The 27,809-nt window shown below is 36.3% G+C and overlaps 1 protein-coding gene and 1 pseudogene across 4 annotated transcripts in view; both read left to right on the top strand.

Annotated features, from left to right (window-relative positions):
* The window catches only part of MAP4K3 (mitogen-activated protein kinase kinase kinase kinase 3), a 174,056-nt gene extending 150,111 nt beyond the window's left edge, over nucleotides 1-23,945 (top strand). For all 4 annotated transcript variants that reach the window (XM_043468396.1, XM_043468394.1, XM_043468395.1 and 1 more), the window contains 12 exons: nucleotides 772-856; nucleotides 2,024-2,103; nucleotides 3,255-3,315; nucleotides 3,403-3,520; nucleotides 5,114-5,172; nucleotides 6,179-6,282; nucleotides 11,167-11,338; nucleotides 15,998-16,066; nucleotides 16,147-16,239; nucleotides 19,515-19,585; nucleotides 21,792-21,847; nucleotides 22,518-23,945. In XM_043468396.1, the coding sequence (XP_043324331.1) occupies nucleotides 772-856; nucleotides 2,024-2,103; nucleotides 3,255-3,315; nucleotides 3,403-3,520; nucleotides 5,114-5,172; nucleotides 6,179-6,282; nucleotides 11,167-11,338; nucleotides 15,998-16,066; nucleotides 16,147-16,239; nucleotides 19,515-19,585; nucleotides 21,792-21,847; nucleotides 22,518-22,605 (1,056 nt within the window). In that variant the 3' untranslated portion in view covers nucleotides 22,606-23,945. The remainder of the gene's footprint in view (nucleotides 1-771; nucleotides 857-2,023; nucleotides 2,104-3,254; nucleotides 3,316-3,402; nucleotides 3,521-5,113; nucleotides 5,173-6,178; nucleotides 6,283-11,166; nucleotides 11,339-15,997; nucleotides 16,067-16,146; nucleotides 16,240-19,514; nucleotides 19,586-21,791; nucleotides 21,848-22,517) is intronic.
* LOC122442742 lies at nucleotides 7,775-7,869 on the top strand (annotated as a pseudogene).
* Nucleotides 23,946-27,809: the final 3,864 nt, after the last annotated feature.

Genomic DNA, 27,809 nt, shown 5'->3' with positions numbered 1-27,809 from the left:
AATTCCCTGGTGGTCCAGTGTAGGACAAGGTGCTTTCCCCGCTGTGGGCCTAGGTTTGATCCCTTGCTCACAAGCTCTGTGGCATGGCCAGAAGAAAAAAGAAATGAGCCACAGTGCTGTTGTTCTGATCAAATGCTTCTGTATCCTTTTTCCCCTCCAAGTTATTTATTCTAACCAGAACAGTCATTTCAAAATTAACATCTTACTCTTTGAAGATCAAAAAACATTCAAATGAGTGATATTATATTTCATTATAAGGTATTTATTATCTGAAAAGTTTGTAAATGAGCTTGATAAATATTAACATCAAAGAATAAAGCTTTTTGTTGACTTCTTCCAGGGAGAATAATCAGATTGCTCAATTTTTTTTTTTTGTAAAGTACATCTCTCTGTTTTGAGATTAAAGTACATATATGAGTTTCAAATCAACTGTACCTCTTCCACTTTGTAATATGAAATTCAGTGATTAATACTGTTTTTAGGCTCATGAAACCAAGTAAGAAAATTTTCACCTTTGTAGAAATTATGGGTTTCCTTATCAGAGAATATTGTATTAGTGTTAATGTGGGATATGTAAGTAATACTTCTATAAGCAAATTATTGTGCAGAATTAATTGCTATTACTGCTTTGTTTATTTGAGAAGATAGGAAGAATAAAGTGACTTTTAAGTAAAATCTTATCTAACAGTCGTTGTGCCTGGAACCTCCTTGATATCACTGTAAGGCAAATGACTAGGACTTGATAGATTCATTTAGTTATTTTTTTTTCAGATGGGTGCCTGTTTTTCAAAGGTTTTTAATGGATGTCCCTTGAAAATTCACTGTGCAACATCATGGATAAATCCAGACACAAGAGGTAGTACTATATGTTTTTAGCTATTTTTATCTTTCTGATTGCTTACTGTTTTCATGAGGCTAGAACAGCACTCAGTTTTAATCACTTTATGCATATCTTTCTGAAAAATAAATTTATTATAATTTAAAAAAATTCAAGGTAAATCCGTTTCTATGTGTTATTAGCAGTGTTTGAGGTGACACATGATATTAAAATTTTCCTGTATAGTCACCATATCAACATACTGAAACCGTATGCTCTGTGCCATCTATCTGTATAAAGATGTTCATAGATACACATGTACACACATATGCACATGCTCGCTGTTTCTTACACACACGCACACAGATTTACTAAACTTTTAAATTGCCAAGATGTAGGTACTTTTATTTCACAGGTAAAGAAAACAGCACTCAGAGAGGCTCATTGATTCACAGCTGGTCGGTAGTAGAGCTGCAGTTTGAACCCAGTTCAGTCCTGTCTGAGCACAAAGTTTATGCCTTTCATCCCTCAGTACTAACCCTAAATACTGGGCAGTTGAGGAATGCTCTTGACATTCTAAGTTGTTCTTAGGATGCTTCAGCTTAGTCTGGAGAAGTTCTTCACCTACTTTTTGATATTATCATAAAATGTGATTGATCAGGACCATGACAAGACTTGTAACATCTTCTAGATACCCTAGCAGGTATCCAAGTGTAGTTAATTTTTTAAAGAGACAGTAGTCAGATCTTGGTTTTTTGATGCTGTGCTTATAACAGACCATCTGCAAAAATTGTTTGAGTTTTCATCAACTGTTCCTGGTTTACATTTTATGTGTCATTTGCACATGATCCTCTCCAAGAGGGAATTTAGAAAAGGAGTTGCAGATTCTCTGTCAGTTCTGAGAACCCTCCAATGAATGAGGAGTCCTAGCATGCTGTTCTTCAGAACCTGTTTTCCTAAAAGTTTTCTTCACTGCTTTGAGGCTGATATTTGCATATAAATCAATTCTTTGAGCTAGAGTCTCTAACTACTTACTTGCATTAAAATAAGAAACACTGCTTTATAGACAATAGCAATTCTTTTTTCATATGTTAATGTATATATATATATATATATATATATATACACATTATATAAAAGATTATATAAATCTTTTGTAAAAGAATTTTATACATCAAAATCAGTGGATTATTTTTGTCATTTCAGATCAGTACTTGATATTTGGTGCTGAAGAGGGGATTTATACCTTGAACCTCAATGAACTTCATGAAACATCAATGGAACAGGTATGTTATAATGTGTTTCTCCCTTTTTAAAAAAAAAAATTCTTAATTTATTATACATAGACACTACATAAGGAATAAGTTTCAAAGTTTCAGTGCTATGATTTGCTGTCTCTTTTGTTTAGAAAACCTTCCTAGAGCATGTTTTATTTACTCGGTGCTGGAGACGCACCTAAATTTTCCACAGTTTGTTGTGGTCCACACGGTGGTTACTCACAGGTGTAGTGCTCACTTTCAAGTGGCTCATGATCTAACAGAGGAAATAGGCCTGTAAACTGGTAACTGCAACATATTGTACTTCCAGTTAGATGTCACACTAGGAGTGAGTACAAAGTGTAACCCCCAGAGGCGGTTATCACTAGCACCATCGATGGAGAGAGGAGGAGAGACATTTTTTAAGATGGACCATAAATGATGATGAACAGAAGGTTGACAGACAAGAGAAATGGAAACCGCATGGCACAAATAGGGAGCTATGAATGGTCCGTTCAGTTGGAGTGCAGAATGAGTATAGAATAATAGCAATAAATGAAGGTGGCTGAGTAAGCAGGTGCCACACCCCAGGGCTTTGTGTACCATGCTGATGACCAGTAATGAATTCTGTGTATATGTCCTTTATGATTTATAGGTTTTCAGCATTTTCTCTCAGCTTTTTTTCCTCCATACCTAGTGTTTCCGTACTCTTATGTTTTACACCACCATGATCTTTTTTCCTCTCTTCTGCTCCAGAAGCCAGGCATGTCCATACACCAAGATAAGACCATTTTTTGGAAGTACACAGGAGAGTTTTAATTATTTAAAACTCAAAAACCAAAATAAAGGAATAGACATTGTTTGAAAATGCCCTTTTCCTTGTGTAGTTTGAGATTACATAGTCTGTACCATAAGGAGAATAGAGCTAATCATATAATGTAGGAACTTAGATAATGAAATTACACGAATTTATTTTTCTTCCATATAAATATGTATATGTAGCATCTTGTTTTAAATATCTTATAAAATGAGTTTCTATTAAAAATAAATTTCTTTTTAAAAACTGGCCTAAAATAAATAAATAACTGGCCTAATGATATGACAGCTACATGGTTAATATGTGAATATTTACACTGCTGTTATCTATTATCCTGTGTAAACTTTGTGCTTTTTTTTATCAGCTGTTTCCCCGAAGGTGTACATGGTTGTATGTAATGAACAATTGCTTACTGTCAATATCTGGTAAGTCTTCTTAGTTTTTAAAAACCTTACAGCTATTGTTCCTATTTATGTTATCAGCTTTTGTGACACATTTATTTTTCTCTACAGGTAAAGCTTCTCAGCTTTATTCTCATAATTTGCCAGGGCTTTTTGATTATGCAAGACAAATGCAAAAGTTACCCGTTTCTATTCCAGCACACAAACTTCCTGACAGAATACTGCCAAGGTAACTGTACATTTAATTGTTTTCATCCTTAGAGATAATACGTGAATTCATTCTAAAAAAAAAAAAATAGATATACTGCAGAAATTGAAAAAAGCTCTCAGCTTGGGTTTGTAGAAATCGTGTATAATGAAAAAACTATAAAAAGTAACATATTTTCACAAGTGTCTATCATATTCTAAAATTTTCTACTTTATACTTTTCCACTTATATCAAACATTTTCTTTCGGAACTGTTAGTTTTTCTACGTTAAAACTAATTTTTTTTTCCTCTAGTTTGCTTGTAATTTTACATCACATATAGTGCTTTTGATTTATTTGTGTCAATTTGAATAAATTGAATTTTTTTCAAAGTAGTTTCTAAACTTAGAAAATTTAAGTGACTTATTAACTGAAGATTTTTATAGGAAGATACTTACTACTTAGAAATTAGGTGTTTTGTTTTTCTGCTTACAGGGATTTTTAATTGTGTTTGTTCTTCTGTTTAGTCATTATTATTATTTTGGTTATTATTATCCTGGACCTTATTTGTTGAGTAAAAGTCTTCTGAGTCTGGTATAAATTGTACTTTACAATACTTTTGTAATGTAACCATTCTTCCTTTACAGTATTAGTTGTAAAGCAACTAATATAGAACCTTAACTTTTAAGTACCTCAAAAATTTGTCAATTGCTGAGTTTACAGTATAGTGAAGATTTGCCACTTTGTGCACAAAAGCTTTTTAAAAATTAACTTTTCAATGAAAATCATTTTAAAGTATACTGCAAGCTTTTCTGTCTTAAAATAGATTACACTGAGTTTAACTGGATCTTTTCATGATGAATTAGTTATGATTATGAACTTGATTTATTATGTTTGTAAAGTAGTATCTGCAGTTGGACTTAGGGTATCAGGGAGTTGCTTTCTTCCTGTATAGTTTATGTGCCCCATTTCTTCTCCCAGCTGCCACTTTCTGCTGTTGTTTTTCTGCCTACTTAGAGCATGACTCCATTCTGCTTTCTAACTTGATAAATCTTAAATTCCTGTGGGCATGGAAACTGACCACCAAGCTTTAAAATCGTATAGAGCTCCCAAACAATGGAAGGCATATGAACTTTAATATATTAACTTTTTGATACCATTTTTATCAGAACAGAGTCCTATTCTTTTCCCAGTTTGTGGCTCGTCTTTTTACTTTCTCAGCTCTGTCTTTTGGTAAACTAAAGTTAATAATTTACTAAATACATTCAACGAATTAAATGCCACTCATTGTTTGAGGTGCTAGGGATACATCAGTGAAAAAAAAATCAATCTAAGTTTATCATTGTTTTCCTGTATAATCTCTTTTTGCTTTTTTTAAAGTAATCCTGTGGTCATATTCTTCAAAAATCTGTATATTTTATAGTTTCATTTTTCATATTTAAATTCTTTATCCATTTGGAATACTGGAGGGGGGTTGAGAAAGGTATCCAGTTTATTCTTATTTTTAATAGATGACCCATTATGTCCGGACCAGTTTTTAAACAACTCATCCTTTCTCCACTGTTCTATAACAGTAGTATTTTCATATACTAACTTCACCTACATATATTATATATTCATTTCCATTTCCATTTAGGAAATTTGCTGTATCAGCAAAAATCCCTGAAACCAAGTGGTGTCAGAAGTGTTGTGTTGGTAAGTAACCCATGCAAAATCACACAGCTCTCCTGCTTTGCAGAGTGGATAAGAAGATGCTGTGAGGCTCATTTGTCAATCTAGTGTAAAACCGTAGTACTCCAGGACATCCTGCCAGTAATAGTTTACTTTTCTCCCTTAAGTAAAATAAATGTATTGGCCATTCTATTTCCCTATAAACTAAACCTAATGTACAACTTTGCACACATAGTTGTTTCGCAAATAATTTATTGACTAAACATATGGAGAGTGACTTTATTACAGCACTTTACCATACCTGTTCTCTGAGGAGCCTGTTACTAATCATTCACCATTCTGCTTAGTAATGGCTTCTGAGACTGCATTTGTTCACTCACCATACTTGTTATTTACTCTCATACCTTTAATACATGAAACTTTATGCTTGTGATGTGCAAGTCATAGTCTCCTTGTTCACATACCACGAGCCTAAAGTCCTCCTCAATCCCCATAACAATTAGCTGGTTGATTTGTATCTAGGAAAAGCAAAAAATTGTTTTCTTTCCTCCCTTAAAAACCTGTGAGGCAATTCAGTTCTTTTATTTGTAAACCTGCATCTTGATTAATGTCTCCATCTAATGAAGACCAAAGCAGTACTGCCTCTGAACAGTACTACCAAGAGCACCCCGAATCACCTGCCCCTAAATGTGCTCCAGCTGTCTGTGTGGGAACATTTCCCCAAATCTGCTTTAAACCTGTCTTCAGGATCTTGCTGTCTCAGCTAATCTATCTGCTACCATAAGACCTAGAGTTCTTCTTCCCACCCCCTGGCCCCATAACAACCAGCAGTTTTTGAGCATACAAATAAAAATCCTAGAAGTGATGAGAGTTTTGCTCTCCTATCTGAAAAAGTATTTCTTTTTCACTCTGCAGACTAATTAACAAATTGAACTGGCCTCCACCTTTTGTTTGTTTTTGGGGCAGGCAACTATTACTATAAAAAATTTGCATTATAAGACAACTTACATATACTTTTTTGCCTTGACAGTGAGAAATCCTTACACAGGCCATAAATACCTATGTGGGGCACTTCAAACTAGCATTGTTCTATTAGAATGGGTTGAACCAATGCAGAAATTTATGTTAATTAAGGTAAGCATGAATGTCAGCCTACATCATTCTTAGTATAAAAGCTTATCAGTTTTCCTGTTCTTTCAAGAAAACTTTTTTTCCCAATTAATTCTCAAGACAATGTAATGATTTTGGATTATATGGCAGAGTGGTGAAAATCTGCCTAATTATTAAAAAAAAAACTCCATTGGCCTGATAGAAGTTTTAAAAGAGACTAGATAGATAGTTCAGGGATGTGACAGTGGAAGCCTGAAATACTGAATCACATACACAGTCTGATATCAAGAACAGGAGGTACCAAGAAAGCAGTGAAATTTTATCTGAATATGTTCTCTGGTTGACCTGTTTCATTGTAGCAGAGGGACAAGTCTACAGATTGGCATTTGGCTTAAAAGTCAAGGAATAACCAGCATGAAGGGGAAATAATTTGTTTTGAATATCTGCCATCCTATTAATTCACCTAGGCCTTCCGATGGGTCGTTTTTTGTGCCTTTGTGTCTCTAGAATCTTTTAATGAAAAAAAAATTTTTTTGGCCGTGCCACATGGCTTGGGGATTTTAGTTCTCTGACAAGGGATCAAACCCTTGCCCCTTGTAGGGGAAGCATGGAGTCTTTACTACTGGGCTGCCAGGGAGGTCCCTTTTAATGAATATTTTTTAAAACATTTAATATTACTCAGCTGTAATTTAAATTTAGAGGAAAAGCTAACTGAAAATGTATGAAGTGCTGGCTCAGTCACTCCAAGGAAATACCAGATGAATTTTTTATGCTGTTTCCTCACTATTTTATATAGATTAAGTAGTATTTCATGAGCATTTGCTATCTCCATAGAAATTGGGATCACAATAATTGGAGTGAATTCTTCCTAAATTATATAATACAGAATTAGGATGTTAAAAGTATTGGCTTCCTGTTATTTAAAATTTTATGAGTGACTAGGGAATCTAGTTTTAATTTTCACATCAGTATTTATTAACCTCACAATTAACTAGGGCTAAAGAAATGAAATAGTTTCAAGAATTTACCACCCATTGAAGTAATATTTCCACAAATAAATTCACTGAAACAAAAATTCTTTAAACAAAAAGCTGAAAGGCAAAATAACCTTGTAAATTGTGCAAAACAGAACTTCTGAAGCCAGCCCATTTCTGTCCACCTGGTTTTGTTCTAAGTTCCTCTTTGTTCTTATCTGTTTGACAAAAGCACAGCATATCCTAGATGGAGTGGTAAAGTGTATATAATTATTTTTCTGCAGCCCTTCCCTTCCCAGTCTTTATCCTTAGTCTGTTACAGTATGTCCTTCCTATTCCTTTCTTTCCTAACCTCTATCAAAATGAAAAATAGATTCATTACATCAGTTGTTCATGGATACTAACAGTCTGATTAAACCTTAGTATGAATGAATTTTATGTGTCACCCGATATGTTAAACTGCTTATCTTAATACATAGTGAAAGATCCTCTCTATTAAAGGAATTTTTTGTATTAAGAACGTACAGGTGCTTGCTTTGATAGCACATATACTATTAATAAAATTGGAACAATACAGAGATTAGCATGGCCCCTGTGCAAGGATGACATGCAAAGTCATGAAGCATTCCATATTTTTGTGATGTAATTATCCTCTAATTAAAAATAAATATACAAAAAAGAGCATGCAAGAGAGAATATATATTTTGAAGGCATGGGAAGCTTAAAAATTACCCATGCATGTTTTCTTTTTTCTGGGTACCAGGGAACTTGGCCCTGACTGATAAGGCCTATTGCCAGGATTCTAGGGTGTTCGCCTTACATACAGTTCTTCTTGTAGGCCTTCTTTAAGACTTCTCACTCTTCCCACTTTCCTTAAACTCCTGAGCAACATGCCCTTCTCCACTGTTCTTCATCTAAACCCAATTCTCCTTTCTCTATCTCTCTGCTTTGAGATTTCTCTTGAGTGTATTTTGTTTCTATATTTGATATTATCTCAATTAGTATTTATGATGTTTCTATACTATAAGTCTTACCAGATGTATTCAAAAACATTCTTATGTTTTCTGTATTCTTACTCTTCAAGACATTTTCTAAATTTTTGCTTCACTACACTGTTTTATTTTCAATATAAATAAAAGTCATAAATTGAAGCAGATATGCATGTACTTATTACAAATCAGGCACAGTGCTATTTAATTAGACAGATAAAAATGAGTAAGAGAGAGGGTGTGGAGAAAAGGGAACACTCTTGCACTGTTGGTGGGAATGTAAATTGATACAGCCACTATGGAAGATGGTATGGAGATCCCTTAAAAAACTAGGAGTAAAACTATCATATGACCCAGCCATCCCACTCCTAGGTATATACCTTGAGGAAGCCAGGGTTGAAAAAGACACATGTATCCCATTATTCATTGCAGCACTATTTACAATAGTTAGAACATGGAAGCAACCTAGATGTCCATCGACAGATGAATGGATAAAGAAGTTGCGGTATATATACACAATGGAATATCACTCAGGCATAAAAAGGAATGCATTTGAGTCAGTTCTGATGAGGTGGATGAACCCAGAACCTGTTATACAGAATGAAGTGAGTCAGAAAGAGAAAGATAATTATCATATTCTAACACACATACACGGAATCTAGAAGAACGGTACTGAAGAACTTATTTACAGGGCAGCAGTGGAGAAACAGACATAGAGAATAGACTTATGGACACGGGGAGAGGGGAGGAGAGGGTGAGATGTATGGAGAGAGTAACATGGAAACTTACGTTACCATGTGTAAAACAGACAGCCAGCGGGAATTTGCTGATGGCTCAGGAACTCAACCAGGGGCTCTGTGTCAGCCTAAGGGGTGGTGGGGAGGGAGACGGGCGCGAGGTTCAAGGGGATGTGTGTATACCTGTGGTTGATTCATGTTGAGGTTTGACAGAACAACAAAATTCTGTAAAGCAGTCAGTTACCCTTCAATAAAAAGATAAAAAGGAAAAAAATGAGCAAGAGAGAATTATTTCCCTCAAGGACCATTATCAGTAGCAACTGGCATTGAAACTATTTTATGGGAACACTATTCTGCTAGTGACTTATACATATTGTTTAGTTACTATTGGACGCTAAGTAGAAGTCACAATCTGTTGGTTTTCTAATTTACTGAGGAAAAAATACAGAAGCATTGTTTTCTTCCTGTCCTACTGCTGTTTCCACATTTCAAAGAGAATTATTTTAAATATTTTACTTTATTGAAAATAGGACAGATTTTATCCAAAGCACGTCCCCAGGTAGTAGGGATGCTCCCAGCAAGCTTGTGAGGAGGGTGTTTGTTGAAGGCATGTCTAGAGTTCTGGGATGGAGGTACTTAGGCAGTTTCGGGTAAGGAGCTATGTGGGAACAACAGGTATGGGCAGTTTCACCTTCCAGTCATGAGGATCACACTGCATCTTCTGACGCTTTAAGACAATTGGCTGTGGTAGCCCCGTTTCAACACCTGTTTATTTTCTCTGTAATTTATTTTCTTTAGAATTTATAAGTAAACTACAGAATTTTAAAATATATCAATTTCAGTAGCTTTTAAAGATACTAACAGTAGTCATTGGGAAATACAATGAAAACAGCCCATTTATAGGAGCAACAAAAATAAATTATATTAAAAGTAGACTTAATAAAATATGTGTAAGACTAATATATTTTTTAAAAACCTTTTTATTGTAAGGAAGAACACTGCTAGCACCCCAGAGCTCCTCATGGCACCACCCCCCTACAAATCAGCTCCCTTATTTTCCACTTTTACCATTGTTAGCACATACCCCTAAACATTAGCATTAATCTTACATGATGTTTCAACAGTATGGAAATGGAATCATATTCATTTGGGTCTGACTTCTTTTGTGCAGCATTGTATTTGTGTACTTGTTGGATATAGCCATAGTTTGTTCATTTTGATTGCACTCTAATTTCTGATTGTGTGAAACTCATCATTTTATCTGTTTTAGGCATTTGGGTTACTTCCAGTTTTTTTGTCATTCTTAGCAGTGAAGCTTGTGTATATACTTTTGGATATGTCTCCTGTGTGCGTGTATAGTCATGTTCTGTAGGTTGTATAACTAGGAGTGTTTTTTCAGGGTTCTGAGAGATGCATATCTTTGGCATTAGTAAGTGATGTAATTAACCACTGTGGTTGTACCAATTTGTTCTGCCACCGTCAGTGTTATGAGTGTTTGTCTGCTTTTCTCTGAATAATATCCCTTATTATTCTCGTTCTTGTGGTGGATGTGTATAGTTATCTTGGTTTTATTCCCTGATTACTAATAAAGTGAATGTTTTCTATTTTTCCAGAGTTTCAGAATGTGAATTTAGTCTCTTTGTAGTAAAATAAAAATAATTTTAAACTTACGTATAATGAAAATCAGTTGCATTATAACTAAGTTAATTTATTAAATAGAATCACTTGAAATACAGGGCTGATTTCTTTTTGTCGGTTTTTTTTTTTTTTCCTGTCCACACTTATAAGAGGAATGTCTCTTGCTAATGAGCATTTCAGTTTTCTCACCCATGTTTGCTCAGTTGGATAAGAAGGCAGAGGAGTATTACTGAAGCGCAGTGTCCAATTAGGAAACAAGAGACTGTACCTCAAAGGGTGGAGGTGGGGGACTCTCAGACCAGCCACGCAGTTGCTGGATCTGTCTCCAATTCTAATGCTAAAATGTGTGGTATTTAACTTAAAAATTACAGTGCTTAACCTAAAATCTTTATAAGATGTTTCATAATTTGGATTTTTCTGCATAACCTGAGTTTGTGTGAGAAGAAGCAATCTTTATAGTAGAGAGTACTCTGTTATGTATTTTCATGAAACTAAACATTCTTAACGGCATTCTCATGAAATTATTTGGCTTCTGTTTTCCCTTTTTAATATATTTTGTCTTCTTTCTAGCACATAGATTTTCCTATACCGTGTCCGCTTAGAATGTTTGAGATGCTGGTGGTTCCTGAGCAGGAGTACCCTCTAGTCTGTGTCGGTGTCAGTAAAGGGAGAGACTTCAACCAGGTGGTTCGATTTGAAACAGTCAATCCAAATTCTACCTCTTCGTGGTTTACAGAATCAGGTTTGTGGTTTTTATTTAATTATTAAGGCCAGTGCATAGACTGGTTTTGTAAGTAATAAATTTACTATATTTTTCATCAGGCAAGTACAGTGCATAAAAATCCAGTCTTGAGTAACTTATTGAACTGGAAAAAGAGAAGATGACTTGCTTTGAAATAGCTAATTTGTTTGACACATTTAAAACATTCTGGTGGCTCCCAAACTTGAGTGTGTGTCAGAATCACTTGTCTGGGTCCCACCCCCAAGTTTTTCACTCAGTAGATCTGGGTGGGGCTTGAGAATTTTCAGTGTGTAAGTTCCCAGGATGTTGACGATGTTGATACAGGGACCACAAGTGGAGAACCACACATATATATACAAACCTTGTTGTAGTGCAAGTTGTATCCGACTGTTTGGGACCCCGTGAACTGCAGCACACCAGCCTTCTCTGTCTGTCACTTACCTCCCTGAGTTTGCTCAAACTCATGCCCACTGAGTCAGTGATGCCATCCAACCATCTCATCCTCTGTCACCCGTTCTCCTCTTGCCCTCAGTTTTTCCCAGCATCAGGGTCGTTCCTAATGAATCGGCTGTTCACGTCAGGTGGCCAAAGTATTGGAGCTTCAGCATCAGTCCTTCCAATGAGTTATTCAGGGTTGATTTCCTTTAGGATGGACTGGTTTGATCTCCTTGCAGTCCAGGGGACTCTCAAGATTCTCCTCCAGTATCACAGTTCAAAAGCATCAATTCTTCAGCACTCAGCCTTCCTTATGATCCAACTCTCACATTCACATATGACTGGTGGAAAAACCATAGCTTTGACTATATGGACCTTTGTCAGCAAAATGATGTCTCTGCTTTTTAAAACACTGTCTAGGTTTGACACAGCTATTCTTCCAAGGAGCAAGCATCTTTTAATTTCATGGCCACAGTCACTGTCCACATTGATTTTGGAACCCAGGAAAATGAAACCTGACACTGTTTGCACATTTTTCCCATTTATTTGCCATAAAGTGATAGGACCATATGCCATGATCTTAGTTTTTTTAATGTTGAGGTTTAAGCCAGCTTTTTTACTATGCTTTTTCACCTTCATCAAGAGGCTAATAGAAAAGCTGATTTATATAAAAAGGAAAAGCTGCATTAAGTATATTTTCCAGTATATTTTTATAATTGATACACAGGTACTACCTGGGAACTTTAATAAATATGTTTAATGATTTGTAATTAGGATACAAATTATTAAGTAAATAGTAAAGCACCTCCAAAGTGTTGAAGGTGCTTGAAAATAATTCTTTTATATAATTTATTCCCTAAATTTTGATCTACAATGCCCAGTTGTAGCAGATTTCTTCCTTCATAGCTTGTACCTTAGGAAATAATAGCTCCAATTAATGAGTTTTTTACAGAAATTTGTTCATAGTTTGAAACCCTCAGTTGCATTGTTGCAGTCCATACACATTGGCAAAACTTGGCTTTGGTGGTAAATAAATCTGATTAAACTGTTACACTTTAAATAAAACATGACCTTAAAGGTCTTTTTGTTTTTAAAACACTGTGTTTGTTATGAAGCTCCTTTTGTGTTTTTGCCTAAAGAATGACATTGTACAATGTTTGGCTGTAAAATAGGCATGGCTATTTTTGAAGGTAATTTTTAAAGGTCTTGCAAAGGCCCTTTGCTCAGAGTCTTTGGCAACTTAGAGAAGTGTTAAAGAACCAACTTGCCAATAAATATTGATTAGTCAGGAGTTTGTTGGAAGCCTGAAAGTGTTCATAAAAGGAAAAAAATTAAGAGACGGAGGTTTTTGGCATTGAAAAAAAATGATCACACATTTAGACACATTCAACAGAAGTCTAAAGACAGTTTCATGGCTGCTGAAGCCCAGGGAATTTGGAACAGCTTTCCATTGAAGGAAAGCATGGCCTGCCCTTGGCAACATTATGTGGCTTCTCTTTGGCTTCCTCAAATTCTCTTGTTAAATTCTCCCTTTAGACAGTATGTACCCTTTCAGACACAGGGTTAACTCCTGCTTTCTAATTTCTTCCCTTCTATTGTTGGTTGACTAATATTTTATTTAGTGAATTTCAGTTGTCTTATTTTTCCCAACCATTTTAACTTTAAATCCTTTTCTACTAATTGTTTAATGAAGGGCCTTTCATTTCCTGACACAAGAGTTTTATCACCTTCCATCCCATGAACTTTTCTTTTTTTTTTCTTTTTGGAAACCTTGAAACAATTTATTGTGTTGCTTTATACAAGATTAACAATTTCCACACCACCCCCAACACCAACATAGTCGCTGCACAAAAGCCACAGCCCTTTCACACCCAAGAATTGCCAGCAAGGGGAGCCCGCAGCGTGGTGGCCGGGATGCCTCCGCCTGCAGCCCTCCTTGCTGTGGCTCAAGTCACTCACTCTTCCGTTACCACAAATAAAGCATCAACAAGGAAAAGAAACCTCATCAACTCCCCATCAAAGAAACGTTTCCCTGAGGCAAGAGGCATCGCTAGATTCCTAAGGAGGAGGGCATCCTGCTCCGGCCGCAAGCTGGGTGGTGCCGGGAGGTGGGGCACGGCGGGAAGGGGCACCGCTCAGCGCTCTCGGACGGACGGCCTCTGCGCCGCTCTGAGCTCAGCAATACCAATCTCTTCTTTGGCTCTTTTGCTACTACCTAAGACTAGTCTGTAAACTGGATACCCAAGTTGCAAAAAATAGATATAATAAAGGGACAAGGACTCCACTTGGCCCCGTGTGACACACGTGTTGGTTTTTCTGTTAAAAAAAAGTCAGAGCAGAGGCCTGGCCAGCTGGCTGGCTGCGGTCTTGCTCCCCGGGGAGCCGCGCAGCCTCTGAAAAATCACGAGACACCAAGCAGCATATCCTGGGAGTCAGGACCCAAAAGAACTGCCCGTATCTCCACGTAGGCAGGCGCACATTCTGAGGAGGCTGTTTACTCTCAACATAAGGGAAATGACTTAGCTGGAGCAGTCAGTTCAGACTTCACAGGACAAGCAAGTGCCTGAAAATCCTTGAGAAGCAGCCACTGGCTGAGTGGGGCGCTGCCCCGTCCATCTCCCAGTGAAAGCAGAGCCTGCTGTCTGGAGAGCGCAGACCTCAAGGCCTGCTTCTGCACGGCAGACACTTCCCAAGGGCCTGTGCCCGCAGCCTAAGCATGGTTTTACAATAAACTGGAATGTCTACCTGTAGCCTGGAACTCCTCACATCCTCAGCCCTCAAAAAGAGGAAGAAGGAATTTGGGGCTCTGCAGCCTACCTGCATGAACTTGGGAGAAACAAACTGGAGGCCCTGGCTGAGCTGGGACCTGGGAGGCGGGGGCCTGGGTGACCTTCCAGTCAGGATGGCCCAGGTTGTGATGTGCAACCATAGAAAACTCAAAGAAGCTGGCTCTGTCTTAGATACAGACATGTCTTTAAAAAGGTCTTCATCTGAGACCCACTCAGAGGGCCGAGTCATCCCATGAACTTTTGATTGCTTATCTTAGCATAATGAAATCCCTTTATTAGAAGTTAAATACAACAGATATAATTCATTTCTGATTTTGAGATGATGAGGTTCAGTAAGAGGGAGAAAGTATGTTTAAGGTTTTGTATGAGCTGAAATTATAAGCTGTGGTTTCCTAAACTCTGCTGCAATGTGGAATCCACTTGAGAAGATTTTAACACTCTTGATATATCAAGTCATACACACATACCCCCATTTAAATTAGAATATCTGGAGGTGGCAGCTGGACATCAGTAGACCTCCAGATGACTTCAGTGTTTGGAAACTAATTATTATAATCAATTTGTAAATCTCATTTTCCTGGCTTTCTATCTAGTAATGCTAGACTGACTTCTTGACTAATTTTCACCAAATGTGTAAGAGTTACAAAGATCTGGTTGGCCTGATTTACAGGAGGCCTGTTCCATATCCTTCCAACCCTGGCTAGTCACAGAATATGTGTGAAAGTCTGAACTACAGCTGCCCTTGGATTTATTAAGATTCTAAATACTGTGGGAAGTAAAAAACTAGACTGATAGACTAGACTTAAGAACCACACTCCAGAAACAAAGGCCTGTAGCTCAACAGTTTTAGCTTTGATATTCGTACAAAGTTTGGGATATCTTACTTCTCACTTCCTGGAAAACTAAGTCATTTAAATGTTTTAGGTTTCTTAGAACTTGGATAAATCATTATTATAAAAATAATGCCTCTGCATTTTTATGGTGCTTCATACTTCTGAAAATATGTCAGTATTTTTTTAACTCATTTGTATTCAAAGTGATTAACTCTGATACATTCATTCAGTAAATATTTATTGCATGTTCTAGGCACCACATATAATGATGTATGAAGCACAACCCTTGGTCTTCTGAGCTTAAAATCCAAAATTAATCATTGCCATAGTATAGAAGATTGGACTCCTAATCTCACATATGAATAGGATAGTGGCATCACCGGTAGCAATGACGATAGCTAACCCTCCATTAAGCAGTCTCTCAGTTTAGCTCTCGTGTCAGAGTTTGAACCCAAACCCACCTGAGTCAACCACTGCATGTGTATGACTAAAAATATATACCTATTTCAAATTCAGTTATATTCAGAATTCTTTTTTTAATGTCTCTGTGCTTTAAATATTACTGTTTCCTGTAAGTTTTATCAAGTTTGTTTGTGTTGTAGATACCCCACAGACAAGTGTTACTCACGTAACGCAACTGGAGAGAGATACCATTCTTGTATGCTTGGACTGTAAGTTTTTGTTTATGAATATCCTTATCTTAATAAGATTTCTTTTATCTTAGTTTCTGAGTGACTTTTTTCCATTATAGGTTGTATAAAAATAGTAAATCTCCAAGGAAGATTAAAATCTAGCAGAAAATTATCATCCGAACTCACCTTTGATTTCCAGATTGAATCAATAGGTAAGTCAGAGTTTTGTGTTTCTTGTTTGATTGCATTATCAGCTGCTTAGAATAATTTGTCCGATAGTTATTTGAAATTATAAAAATATATTACTAAGGACTCATTTTTTAAAATATAGGATATAATGAATATGAGGTGTCAGTCTTTGCTTTTACATATTCCCTAAAATAGTTTAGCAACTTTGATATAATCGATAAATAATGTTGTCTTCCCTACAGATTGGGCATTTTCAAAATAAATAATTAAATATTGTTATTCATAACCTAGTTATGAATTTCCATTTTCTTTAGACTCCTGTAGAGTTTCCCAATAAGTGCTTTACAGTTGAGTATAATCTATTATTTTTGCTGTTGTATCTACTGATCACAGATCTTAAGCATGTGGAATTTCCTTCTTGCTATTTTTACATTATGCTTGGTAAGAATTTTTTCTGGAAAAAGATTTCTTACAGAATCAGTATTCTAAAATGATTGCATTCAGGAAAAATAAGGTTAAATGACCATAATAGAGAGAATGCTGATGAACATGATTCGGTAGTTAATTTAGCTGTACACTGGTTTTTCTGGTGTCCTTTATCAGTAAAGATCCTTGCATGTATATGCATTAGCAGAAGGTAAGGGCCAAGGGCAGATAGTTCATTTGTCTTTCTTAGTCCTATTTTTAATCTTTCTCCAAGTTAGAATGCCTCTCTCCAACAAGCAGACACTGATGATAATAAGTCAGTCAGTTTTGAGGGACATCTGCTCAGAATGTTCAAATGGAATCCATACTTTAAAACGCATGGCCAGATCAGAAAAAAAAAAAAGACAAAGAACAGAAACTCAAACTGATACACCCTCATGAGTGGTAAAGAAAACTAGCGGTGTCCCACAGAAGATGGGGAACCAGAGCCAGGCATGTTGTTTGAAGCACCTACTAATTAAGACTCCCCACATAAGGCCTGGTGGCTTTATAGGGGATTTTTATCCGCTGTTAAAAGAAGGAATAGTCCCTTTCCTATATACAAACTGCTTCAGGCTGTAGACAAGAAAGGAATGCAGAATAAATCAGTAACACTCACTTCAGTTCAGTCGCTCAGTCATGTCTGACTCTTTGTGACCCCAAGGAGTACAGCACACCAGTTTCCCTGTCCATCACCAACTCCTGGAGCTTGCTCAAACTCATTTAGCACTGTTGATAGTGAAATCAGTTAAATTACACAGACAACAAAGTTTCCCAATCTCATGAAAACAAATTTTGGAAAATTTATATAAAATACTAGCAAATAGAATTCCGTATAATCAAATAGTAGACTTTATCTCAGAAAAGCAAAGGTAGTTCAGCAGCAGACAATTTATTTATGTATAGCACATTAAAGGCAAGAAGTTATGTAACTCTTCAGCAGATGTGCAAAAAGCATTGGGTAAAATCTAAGTCATTCTTGGTTTTTTAAAAAGACAACTTTTTAGAAATTAACAGTAGAAGGAAATGTCCTTCATATAGTACAGCCTATTAAAAATATTGTTTAATGGTTAAACTGATTCCCATTAAATTAGCTAATGAGATAGGGAGGTTTGCTATCATCATATTACAACACAGTCTCATTAGACTATGAAAAGGGAACTATGAGAATTAGAAAGAAATAAGCAAATACCCTTTTTTGCTGATGGTATGATTATCTACTAGAGTATACAACTCTATTAGAACCAATAAGAAAATTCAAAATTGCTAGATTTGAATAACATAGATGGATAGCTTTCTGACATGCCAGTAAGATGCATAGGAATAAATGTAGTCAAACATGTGTAAGATCATTACCTAGGAAATTCCAAGTTATCTTTTAAAAGCATAAAAGAAGATTTGAACAAATGAACTACACCGTGTTGATGAAGACTGAAAATGGGAAAGATGTTAGTTCACAAATTAATCCACTCATGCAATGCATTTGCAGTAAAAAAAACCCCAGTAAGGTATTCTTGTGCCACTTGATAAGATGATCTTAAAATTCATAAGGATAAGCCAAAAGCCAAGAATAGTAAAATAAATTTTGATGAACACTTGCCCTCCTTGATGCTGAAACTTACTCTGAAGCCATAGTGATTAAGACAGTGTGGGCTCAACACAGGGATACATGGAAGACTGGAACAGAAGGCTCAGAAGTAGACCTACGTGTAATTGGGTATTTACATCATATGTCAGTGGGGAAATGATGTTTGGTTCAACAGATGATGCCAGGACAATTTGTTACCTGTGGGAAACAAATTAAGATTCTTCACTGAATATACACCAAAATACATATTAAATATTTAAATACAGAAAGCAAAACTAGAATTTTTAGAAGGCACATATCCCAGTAATTCTATTTCTAGGTATCCACTCCAGAGACAATTTTGCACATGTACGTAGGGAGAGGTACAAGAACGTTTAGGGCTTTCCAGATGGTGCTAGTGGTAAAGAGCCTGCCTGCCAGTGCAGGAAGCATAAGAGACATGGCTTCGATCCCTGGGTTGGAGAGACCCCTGGAGGAGGGCATGGGAACCCACTCCAGTGTTCTTGCTTGGAGAATCCCATGGACAGAGGAGCCTGGCGGGCTATAACCCATAGGGTCTCACAGAGTCGGACACAACTGAAATGGCTTAGTACGCACACATGCACAAGAGTGTTTATTGCAGCATTGTTTGTAATAACAAAAAAAAAAAAAATTAGAAGCATCATTTGGTTCCTCACACTAAATATATGAAAGTTGGAAACATACAATATGAAGTTCACTGATCATGTGAACTCACTGTGTTCTAATAGTAAAAATATGCATGAGAACAACAGATACCAAATATGTACGGTGGTTATCTCAGGGAGGGAGGAAGGAAGGGTTAATGGAACTAGAGGAGGAGTATATAGGGATGCTGGCAGTATTCGTTTTTATTTAAAACAAGGAACAAATATGGGAAAATGTTAGGATTTAAGTGTTGAATGGCAGATACATGTGTTTTTGTGTCATTCTCCTATTTTTCTATATGTTTCAAATATTTTCGCAAAACAAAACTTCCTAAAGCAAAAAATACTTTCAGTGAATTTTCTTTTTCTTGCCAAAATATGAATCAGTTCAATAAAGTATTTATGCTGTTTAGTTTATACTGTGTAGTATGTGGTGTGGTAAAGATGCCATTATAAATCTGGAATGACTAACAGTTGTTAATTGAAATATTGTTATTCAAGGGAGAAAGAGGGGTGAAATGATGCTTATTGGTTGAACTTCTGTACCATTAACAGTAACTGAGCTGTTCTTGCATGTTAGTTTGCCTACAAGACAGCGTGCTAGCTTTCTGGAAACATGGAATGCAAGGTAGAAGTTTTAGATCTAATGAGGTAAGTGATCTTTTTTAAAATTACAACCATTAAATAATCCTGAACTTTGGAAAATTCCTGATTGGTGCAACAAAATTATATTTTCTGTATTCCATTTAGTGATAAAATCAAGAGCACATACTTTATAGCCCCCCCCCTCTGTCCATTAAGTCAAACAAGTTCAGTGCATTATTTTTTTGTGCTTCCAGATAAGCACCCTTATATTCAGAACAGGAGCTTCCTAAATATTGCTAAAAGTGAGCCAGCTCTGATGTTCTTTCAACTTTCCCAGACCATCACCTGGAGCAAGAGTGCAGATGCGGGCTCGCTGTGTCCCCGAAGCACCTTTTCTACTTTGTATTTCAGAAAAATGACCAGTGTAGGCTCCAAGTAAAGGGTTTCCCTGGAAGTCAACTCGCCTCCTGTTTCTGGTACCCTTATCTCGCTATCCTTCCTTCCTTAATTTAACTCCAAGTCATATGATGTATTCAATTCAGTTCATCATTTATGCCAGAAAGTGCTGGGGTTACAACATGAGCAAGACTTGGTACTTGTCCCTTAAAATATTACAGGCAAGTAAAATCATCCTGAGTTCTTTCAGTAATCCCATGCCAGTCTCAATAGTATGACTTCTACTTGAGCACTGGAGGGAAAGGAAAACATTAGGTGCCTTGAGTAAGAAAATAGCTTATTTGTGTTTTAAACTGTTACACATTAAGCTCAGAGCATTTCTCCTGACCAGTAAACAGTACTGGTAGGATGATCATGAGTGTGGGTTTCAGAGAAGATCCTGGGATTTAGTCTCAGTTTTCCTCTTCAGTAACTGTGACCTTGGCACTTCACTTCACTTCTCTTTGCCTGTATTTTTTCATCTGTGAATTGAGGATAACAGTATAGTACTTACCTCATAGGGTTGCTAAGATTAAATGAAAGGAAATAAGTAATGTGCTTGGCATAATGCCTAGCCTATAGTAAGTATTCAAGACAGGTGGCTGCCAGTGTGTTTCTAGGAGTTATTGCCACAAGAGGACTCAAGAGGAAGATTTTTTTTTTTAATCACCTGAGGGAATGGAACCTAGAGATAAGAATAGTCAACAGCTAATAAACACTAGACAGAGAAAGAAAAGCATTGTAGGCTGGATAGAAGAGAATGGTTTAAAAAAAAAATCAGTTTGTCCCAAAATATCCTGAGGTACTTTTTCAGACTGCTTAGATACCCCTTACTAAATACAACCCCTCCGAAAATGGTCTGTCCTTTAAGTAGGCAAATCCCAAAATGCATTGACAATCGGTAATGATGAACTGCTACTATTGAAGTGAGCATGTTAGATCCTTCAGGCGTGCTGAGTTACAAAAGAAGTCAAGAATCACTGCTGTTTCCAGAATAATTTTATTTTCAAAATCAAATTGTTTTTTTCAGCCTACCAGATTTGGGGGAGAGGCTACTGCCATTATAATTGGGAATGTTTTGCATTTAATAAGCAATAAACAGTGGGTTTATCTTTCTCCTGTAGACTTATTCTCAACTCCCCAACTGGTGCTTGGTCACACTGAGGACTTCTTTAAAGATGTATGCCATCAGAAAATATTATTTCAGGAGACTGGGAAAGAAATGGGAAAGAGAATTGTTATCTACTGAGCATTTCCTTAACTAGGCATTAAACCCACTAATACTTAAAAGAATATGCAAGATACCACTGAAAGGTAGATACTGTCTGTCCCTTTTGGCAGAAGATAAACTACTTCCAACAAGTTACATACCTTTTGCAGTTGTCACTATTAGTCGGTGGGAGAACTGGGACTGAAACTGGAATCATGAGTTTGTCCCGTCACACCACACTGCAGCCTCTTAAGTGGAAGGACCAGATACAAGTGCCTTACTGCTGCGAGAGCCTTGCTGTTAGCATTAGGGTAACTGATAAGAGGTTTCTGATAAATAAAATGGACTAGGTGCTTTGCTTTTAAATTTTTCCCTGGGAGCCTATATTCCAGGCAAATGGTTTACTACGCTCATGTTTTATGATTGATTCAAAATCAGCCATATTTTTCCTAGACTAACAAATGGACAACATACCTGTGCGCTGACTTAAGAAAGTTAATGGTCATACAGGGGTTCTGTTTCCATCTTAGGAATTATATTTCTTTTCTATAGAGTTATAAATTAAATGCCCATAAAAAATTCTTCATCTTTCATTTCAGAAGTTAAATTGGTATTTTCCTTGAACAGGTAACACAAGAAATTTCAGATAGCACAAGAATTTTCAGACTACTTGGATCTGACAGGTAGGAAAAGTGGTTGTATTAAATACATAGTTCTAAACATGTTTTATAAATCCAACATAAAACTAGCTTCTTTTTCAAGAGAACTGGAATTTCTGCAGTAATATATTCATTATTATATTTTTCATGCTATAAGTATTCACAGAAAGTTATGAAGCCTTTGACAATGAGCCTGATCTTCCAAGTAACAGGAATACATAGATGTTGTCAGTACTAGTTTTGCATTAAACATAATATCTCAAATATGATTTACAACACAAGAAAGAAGAAATACCATATGCTAGCAAACAGAAAAGTTTTTAGTTATAGTACCAAATAGGATTTGGGGTTCTATTTTGATTTATTTTCTGACTCTTGAACTACACATTGTTTTTAGAATTCATAATAAGAATTAAGTTTCCCCTACTGATTCCTAGTTATAGTTTTACCCCCTCTGGCTCTTAGAACCACACTGGCTTAAAAGAGAGTGGCGGGCAGCAAAATTACTTCGCAGAGCTAGAACTGCCTCTTTAATCATAGTGATTTGCAAATGATTTCTGCCCACATAGCAAATAAGCAGCATTTATTAGAGGCATATGATAAAGAAGCAATGGAAAATTTTTCTGGTAACATTAGTTTGTAAGAATAACTTTGTTTTGTTATATGTTTTTTATGTGTTTGTTTACTATTTTAGGGTCGTGGTTTTGGAAAGTAGGCCAACTGATAACCCCACAGCAAATAGCAATTTATACATCCTGGCGGGTCATGAAAACAGTTACTGAGAAATGTGCTTTGACAGTTAACTATAGAAGGAAAGAACACTACCACTGCAACATTAACGGATGCTTGAAGCTGTACAAAAGCGCAGTTACCTGGCTTCAGTGACTTGTAATTTATTGTGGCATGAGACAAGATGGGGCAGTTTTTTGTTTTAAGTGGTATGGATATATTTAGCATATTGAACCACACAAGTGCTTAATTCATTGTTATGTAATCTTTGTACATATAGGCAGTATTTTTCTGTGAAACTTCATATTGCTGAAGACACACACTAAGAATTTATGTAGATAATGTACTTTTATGAGATGTACAAGTAAGTGTCTTATCTGTACAGATGTAAATGTTGAAAATTCAATTGGGATTAATATTTTAAGAATTCTTTAGTATATTCTTGGGTGTGGCTATATTACAAAATGGGATGCTGGCAATGAAACCGTACCTTTAACACTATTGTATTTTTATTATATGTAATTTAGTAATATGAAGATAAATCTGGTAACTTTTAAAATTGTAATGGAGGCTGTAATCATTTTATAATCTTGTTTTTAATTTTAATGCAAGTACACTGGTGTGTTTATATTTGCACAAAGTATTGATATGTGATGTATTAAGTCACAAAAGTAAGCTGTGACATTGTCAATATGCATTTGGTTCCACAACATCTTTTTAAAATGTATTTGGATTGTTTTCTACGTGAAACAAACCAATCAACCCCTTGTTGTAGTAACTGGTCTTTTTTATATTTCAGCAGAATCCTATAAGATTGCTTGTCTCTGCTTAAAAACAATACCTTTGAAAAATTTTTGAATCACAGAATAGCGGTACCGTGATGTAGCACTGCAGTTTGTCTGAGTTACAATATGCACAGAGTATGTTAGCATTATCAAAGAGTCCACACTAAACATTTCATATAATCACTTTGAAGAACTATAACATTCCATAGAGTGAATCAGTTCAAATTTCTAGTGGAATTTTTACTTTTGTTGGCCTTATTTTATGATCATTTTCATGTTTCTTTTGATTTAGAGTATTAACACTTGGCCAAAATAATTTAGTTACTACCTCATATATACAATATAATGGTTACTACACATCACAGGAACTTAGTTTTGGTTAAAGTCATTTTTGATTGCTTTTTTCCCAGTGGAATATGTATATACCAAGTTTTAGAAAAATGCACACTTTTGGCTCTTTTTTGGTATATGTTCTTTATATTTTAATGTGAGTATATACACAAAGAACAAACTAAATTGTGATTTATGGTCTTCATTTATTTTAATTGACAATGCTTTTAAATATGTTCCTGATTGTACATAGTGTAAAATAAATATGTTTTTTAACATGCTGTTGTATAGTAGCTTGTCATCTGGCTTAATCTGTATATAGTAAGATTAAAACATATTAAGGAGAAAAATGTTTTTAATTACTCTGCATTAAATCCTTAAGTAACCATTGTGATCCTTCAGATCTTGATATTTCAATATGATCTGTCATCTAGATTTCATAAAGGAGTAATATTCCCACATTTGCAGGCTCTTCAACTTTCTGATCAGGAAAATCACAACATTCATAATTTTTTAGTTGGAGGAGAAGTCGGCAAACTGCATTCCTGAGCCCAGTCCTGCTTAATGCCTATTTTTATAAATTAAATTTACTAGGATAAATACATTTACATGTTGTCCATAGCTGCTTTCACAAAAAAAAAAAAAAAAAAAGACAGTTTTCCCCAAAAAAGTACATGACCCACAGAGCCTAAGATATTTACCATCTGACCATTTATAGAAAGAGTTCGCGGACTCCTGGTTAGAGAAAGGAAAGAATTCTGGGGAATGCAGTTCTGAAGGCAAGGAGGGCAAAGTTAGATGTAGGAAAAATGAGTTGGGGACTGAGAGGTGACATTTCAACTCTTGTTAATGCTTCTGCCTGTTATTATGATCTTGGATAATCTCCTTGACTCCAGAACAGTTTCCTTATCTAAAACTGACTTCTAAATCATACAGATGTTAAAAATTAGCAGTCATGTATATTTATCACTTTGCCCAAATACATTGTGACTAATCTTAGCATTAATAATAATGATTGTTTTAAGGCTTCCTTGATGGCTCAGACGTTAAAGAAATGCAGGGAAACCCAAGTTCGATCCCTAGGTCAGGAAGAGCCCCTAGAAAAGGGAATGGCAACCTACTCCAATATTTTTGCCTGGGAAATCCCATGGACAGAGGAGCCTGGTGGGCTATAGTCTGTGGAGTCGCTAAGAGTAGGACACAACTGAGCGACTAACACAGTGACTGTTTTAAAAACAGATCTTTATCAGTATAACATGATCATCAATTTGTTGAAAAACAGATTTCCTGAAAAAGATTTTTAAGAAATCAATATTCTGTCCTTGGCATTTATAAATGAGATTGTTCATCCTTTTCCTGGTCCACGTATTTCTAGTTTCCAAATCCTGTAAATTATATAAAGGGTCACATCTCAGAAAAAGGTAACCTTCACATTTAACTGTCTAGCATTTCAAAATATTTCCAGAAGATAAAATACACAACTGGTTGTGTGTTACACATGGGCTTTTTAAAACTACAGACCCCTGGAATCAGTCTTTGAGGGAAGGGCTCAATAACCATGTTTTTATAAAGTTGTACAAATGACTCTGATGTGCAGTGCTTCATGAGAACCACTGGCCCAATGTTGAACTTAAATCAGTGTTTCTGAGTGTGATCCAAGTATCACTTGACTGAGAAAGAATAATCAGCGGTGACACTCAAGAATGCAAATTTGAGGGCTCCACCTACAACTTGTGATTGAGAATCTTTATTTAGTAAACAGGAAGAGAGTCACTAACTGAAATGTTGGGAAAGATTTTATTTCATTGAAGTTCAGAGTTGTCCATCTTGTGAGCTAGTTTCTTGGACATTGGTGTTGAAAATGATACCAATTGTTTCTAGGCCTTATTGGCATCATTCATTGCTAGTGTGTTACTGACTTCAGTAGAGACCAGAAAAGAAAGGACAGGCATCACTTTTCACCATTACTAGTAGATGAAAGCATGCGATACTAAATAGTGGGTAAACACTAAATAGTATTACATGAGGGAGTATAATAATAAGTGCCCGATGAATGTGTTTGTGCTCTTCCACATATTTTCCATAGATTCTCCCATGGAAGCCCCAAAACAGCCCAATGAGGTGAGTATCGTTAATGCCATTTTACAGATGAAGAAACTAAGGCACCGAAAGATTAAATAACTTGCCCAAGAATATAGCTGGGAAATAGTGGAGCTAGGATTTGAACCTAGGCACTTGGTTCAGAGTGTATACTCTCAACTACTATGCTAAACTATGTACTGCACAGAATATATGCAGTATATCCACTACCCTCTGAAATACACCCTAGCCATTTCTGCCCTGAAATTACACTTACTTTCTCTAGGAATTGGATTTCAGATTCTGATTTTCATGGTCTCTTTGCAGCAAAAGAAATTAACTTTCTGTCTTTTAATTTTTCACTTTATCAAAAAAGATTTTCCATATTCAAAGTGTTTTGTGTAAGAATAAAAGGATTTGCATATAATTGATTTTACCAGTAAACCTTATGAAACACATCTAGTCAAAACTCATTACAAAGACTTGACTTTTCAAGTTTCCTCTGGTGAAATAATTGTTTAACCAGCAAACACTGATCATTCACAGTGCATTACTAGATCATCATTCCCAATATTCCAGGAGCACATTTGGATGAATAGTAGATTTGAAGAACAATAGTAGATTTGAAGAACAATACAAAAAAAGGCTGTGCCTAATTCTGCTTTGGGAAAAGAAAAGCCTTTATGTAGAATGTTACATATAAACCAGGTTGTTAATAGATGAGTTTATCAAGTGCAGAAAAAAATCAGGGTAGGGAGCTGTAGGCTAGACTAAGGCACATGCAAAAATGCAGCTTATTCAAGGAATAGTGACGTTAAATACAGTTGAACTCGGGGTGTGTGGAGCAGAGTAACAAGACATGTTAACATACTACTGCAAAGCAGGGATGGGCCTATTTGTGAAGAACTTCCTATTGAGAAAAGTAGTTCTAATAGTCAACAGTTACAGAAACTGCAGAGATTAAATACCATGATGAAAATAGCCATTGGCCAAAAAAAAGACTTTCCTGGCAGTCCAGTGATTAAGACTCCATGCTTCCAATGCAGGGGTTCAGGGTTTGATCCCTGATTGGGGACCTAGGATCGCACATGCTGTGTGATGTGGCCAAAAACAGAAAATAGGCGTTGGGTCTGTATCTAAGGTGATGTGATCTCTTGTACCCTTACTCGGAAAATTACCTATATAGCATGATGAGGGCAAAAATAATAGAGAAATAAGTTGATATAAGCTTATGTAGATTTGAGTTCAGGGGGATTATGTTTGGTCTTAAAGGCAAAGGAGGTAAAAGTTTCTGGGTTTGCTTTTGTCTCTGTCTTTTGTTTCTAAAGATGGGCAGAGATTAGAGGATATGTCTCAGCAAATGAAGAAAGTGGAGCATTGAAGATAGAGAAGAAAAAGGAAGAAGAGTTACTTCTGAGGGAAGCAGAGAAGAAGCGACATCCTAAATCTGGGCATGATGGGGGAGCATTTTACTGATGCCAAAGTGTGTATGTGCTCATTAACACAGTGTTCCCCAAAAAAAAAAAAAAGTGTTCCCACGTTCATCTTGTAAACAAGAGTAGCAAAAATTATCTTTTTCCAGTGTTAGTACCTGTGACCCCATAGAGCATTCATCACATTACTTGTTTGCTTGACTTGCTTTCCTACTGGGTGGCAAACATGCCTTTCACTCTGAATCAGCCCCATGTAATAGTAACAATGCTTGCTGAATTATCAAAACAGTAGCGATGGACCGCAACCAATAGGTAAAGCTACTTGTTACGGAAAAGCCTTAAATCTGCTGAGAAGCTATGTGGACACTAGGGCAGGACCAAAGAGGAACGATTAAAAATAGAGCATCTGGCCACCTCAGGATCTAGGCCCAGGTAGGGAAACGGCCTACTCTAACTTCAATGCTTGTATGTGCTAAATTTTAGTGCTCCTGCGGCCTGGAATAGGAACAGTACTTCGTGTGATGGCAATGTTCTGGCAAAGTTAAAACGTTTCCCGAGCGCCTCCTTCAGGGCAGCTTAAAAAGGGTTCCGGGAGGAGAAACTGCTGCTGCGTCCGCACTCTGCTGCTAG

Source organism: Cervus canadensis, chromosome 5 (assembly GCF_019320065.1).
Source record: "Cervus canadensis isolate Bull #8, Minnesota chromosome 5, ASM1932006v1, whole genome shotgun sequence".
In the NCBI taxonomy this organism is placed as follows: Eukaryota; Metazoa; Chordata; class Mammalia; order Artiodactyla; family Cervidae; genus Cervus; species Cervus canadensis.
This window is presented reverse-complemented; position numbering and strand designations above follow the sequence as displayed.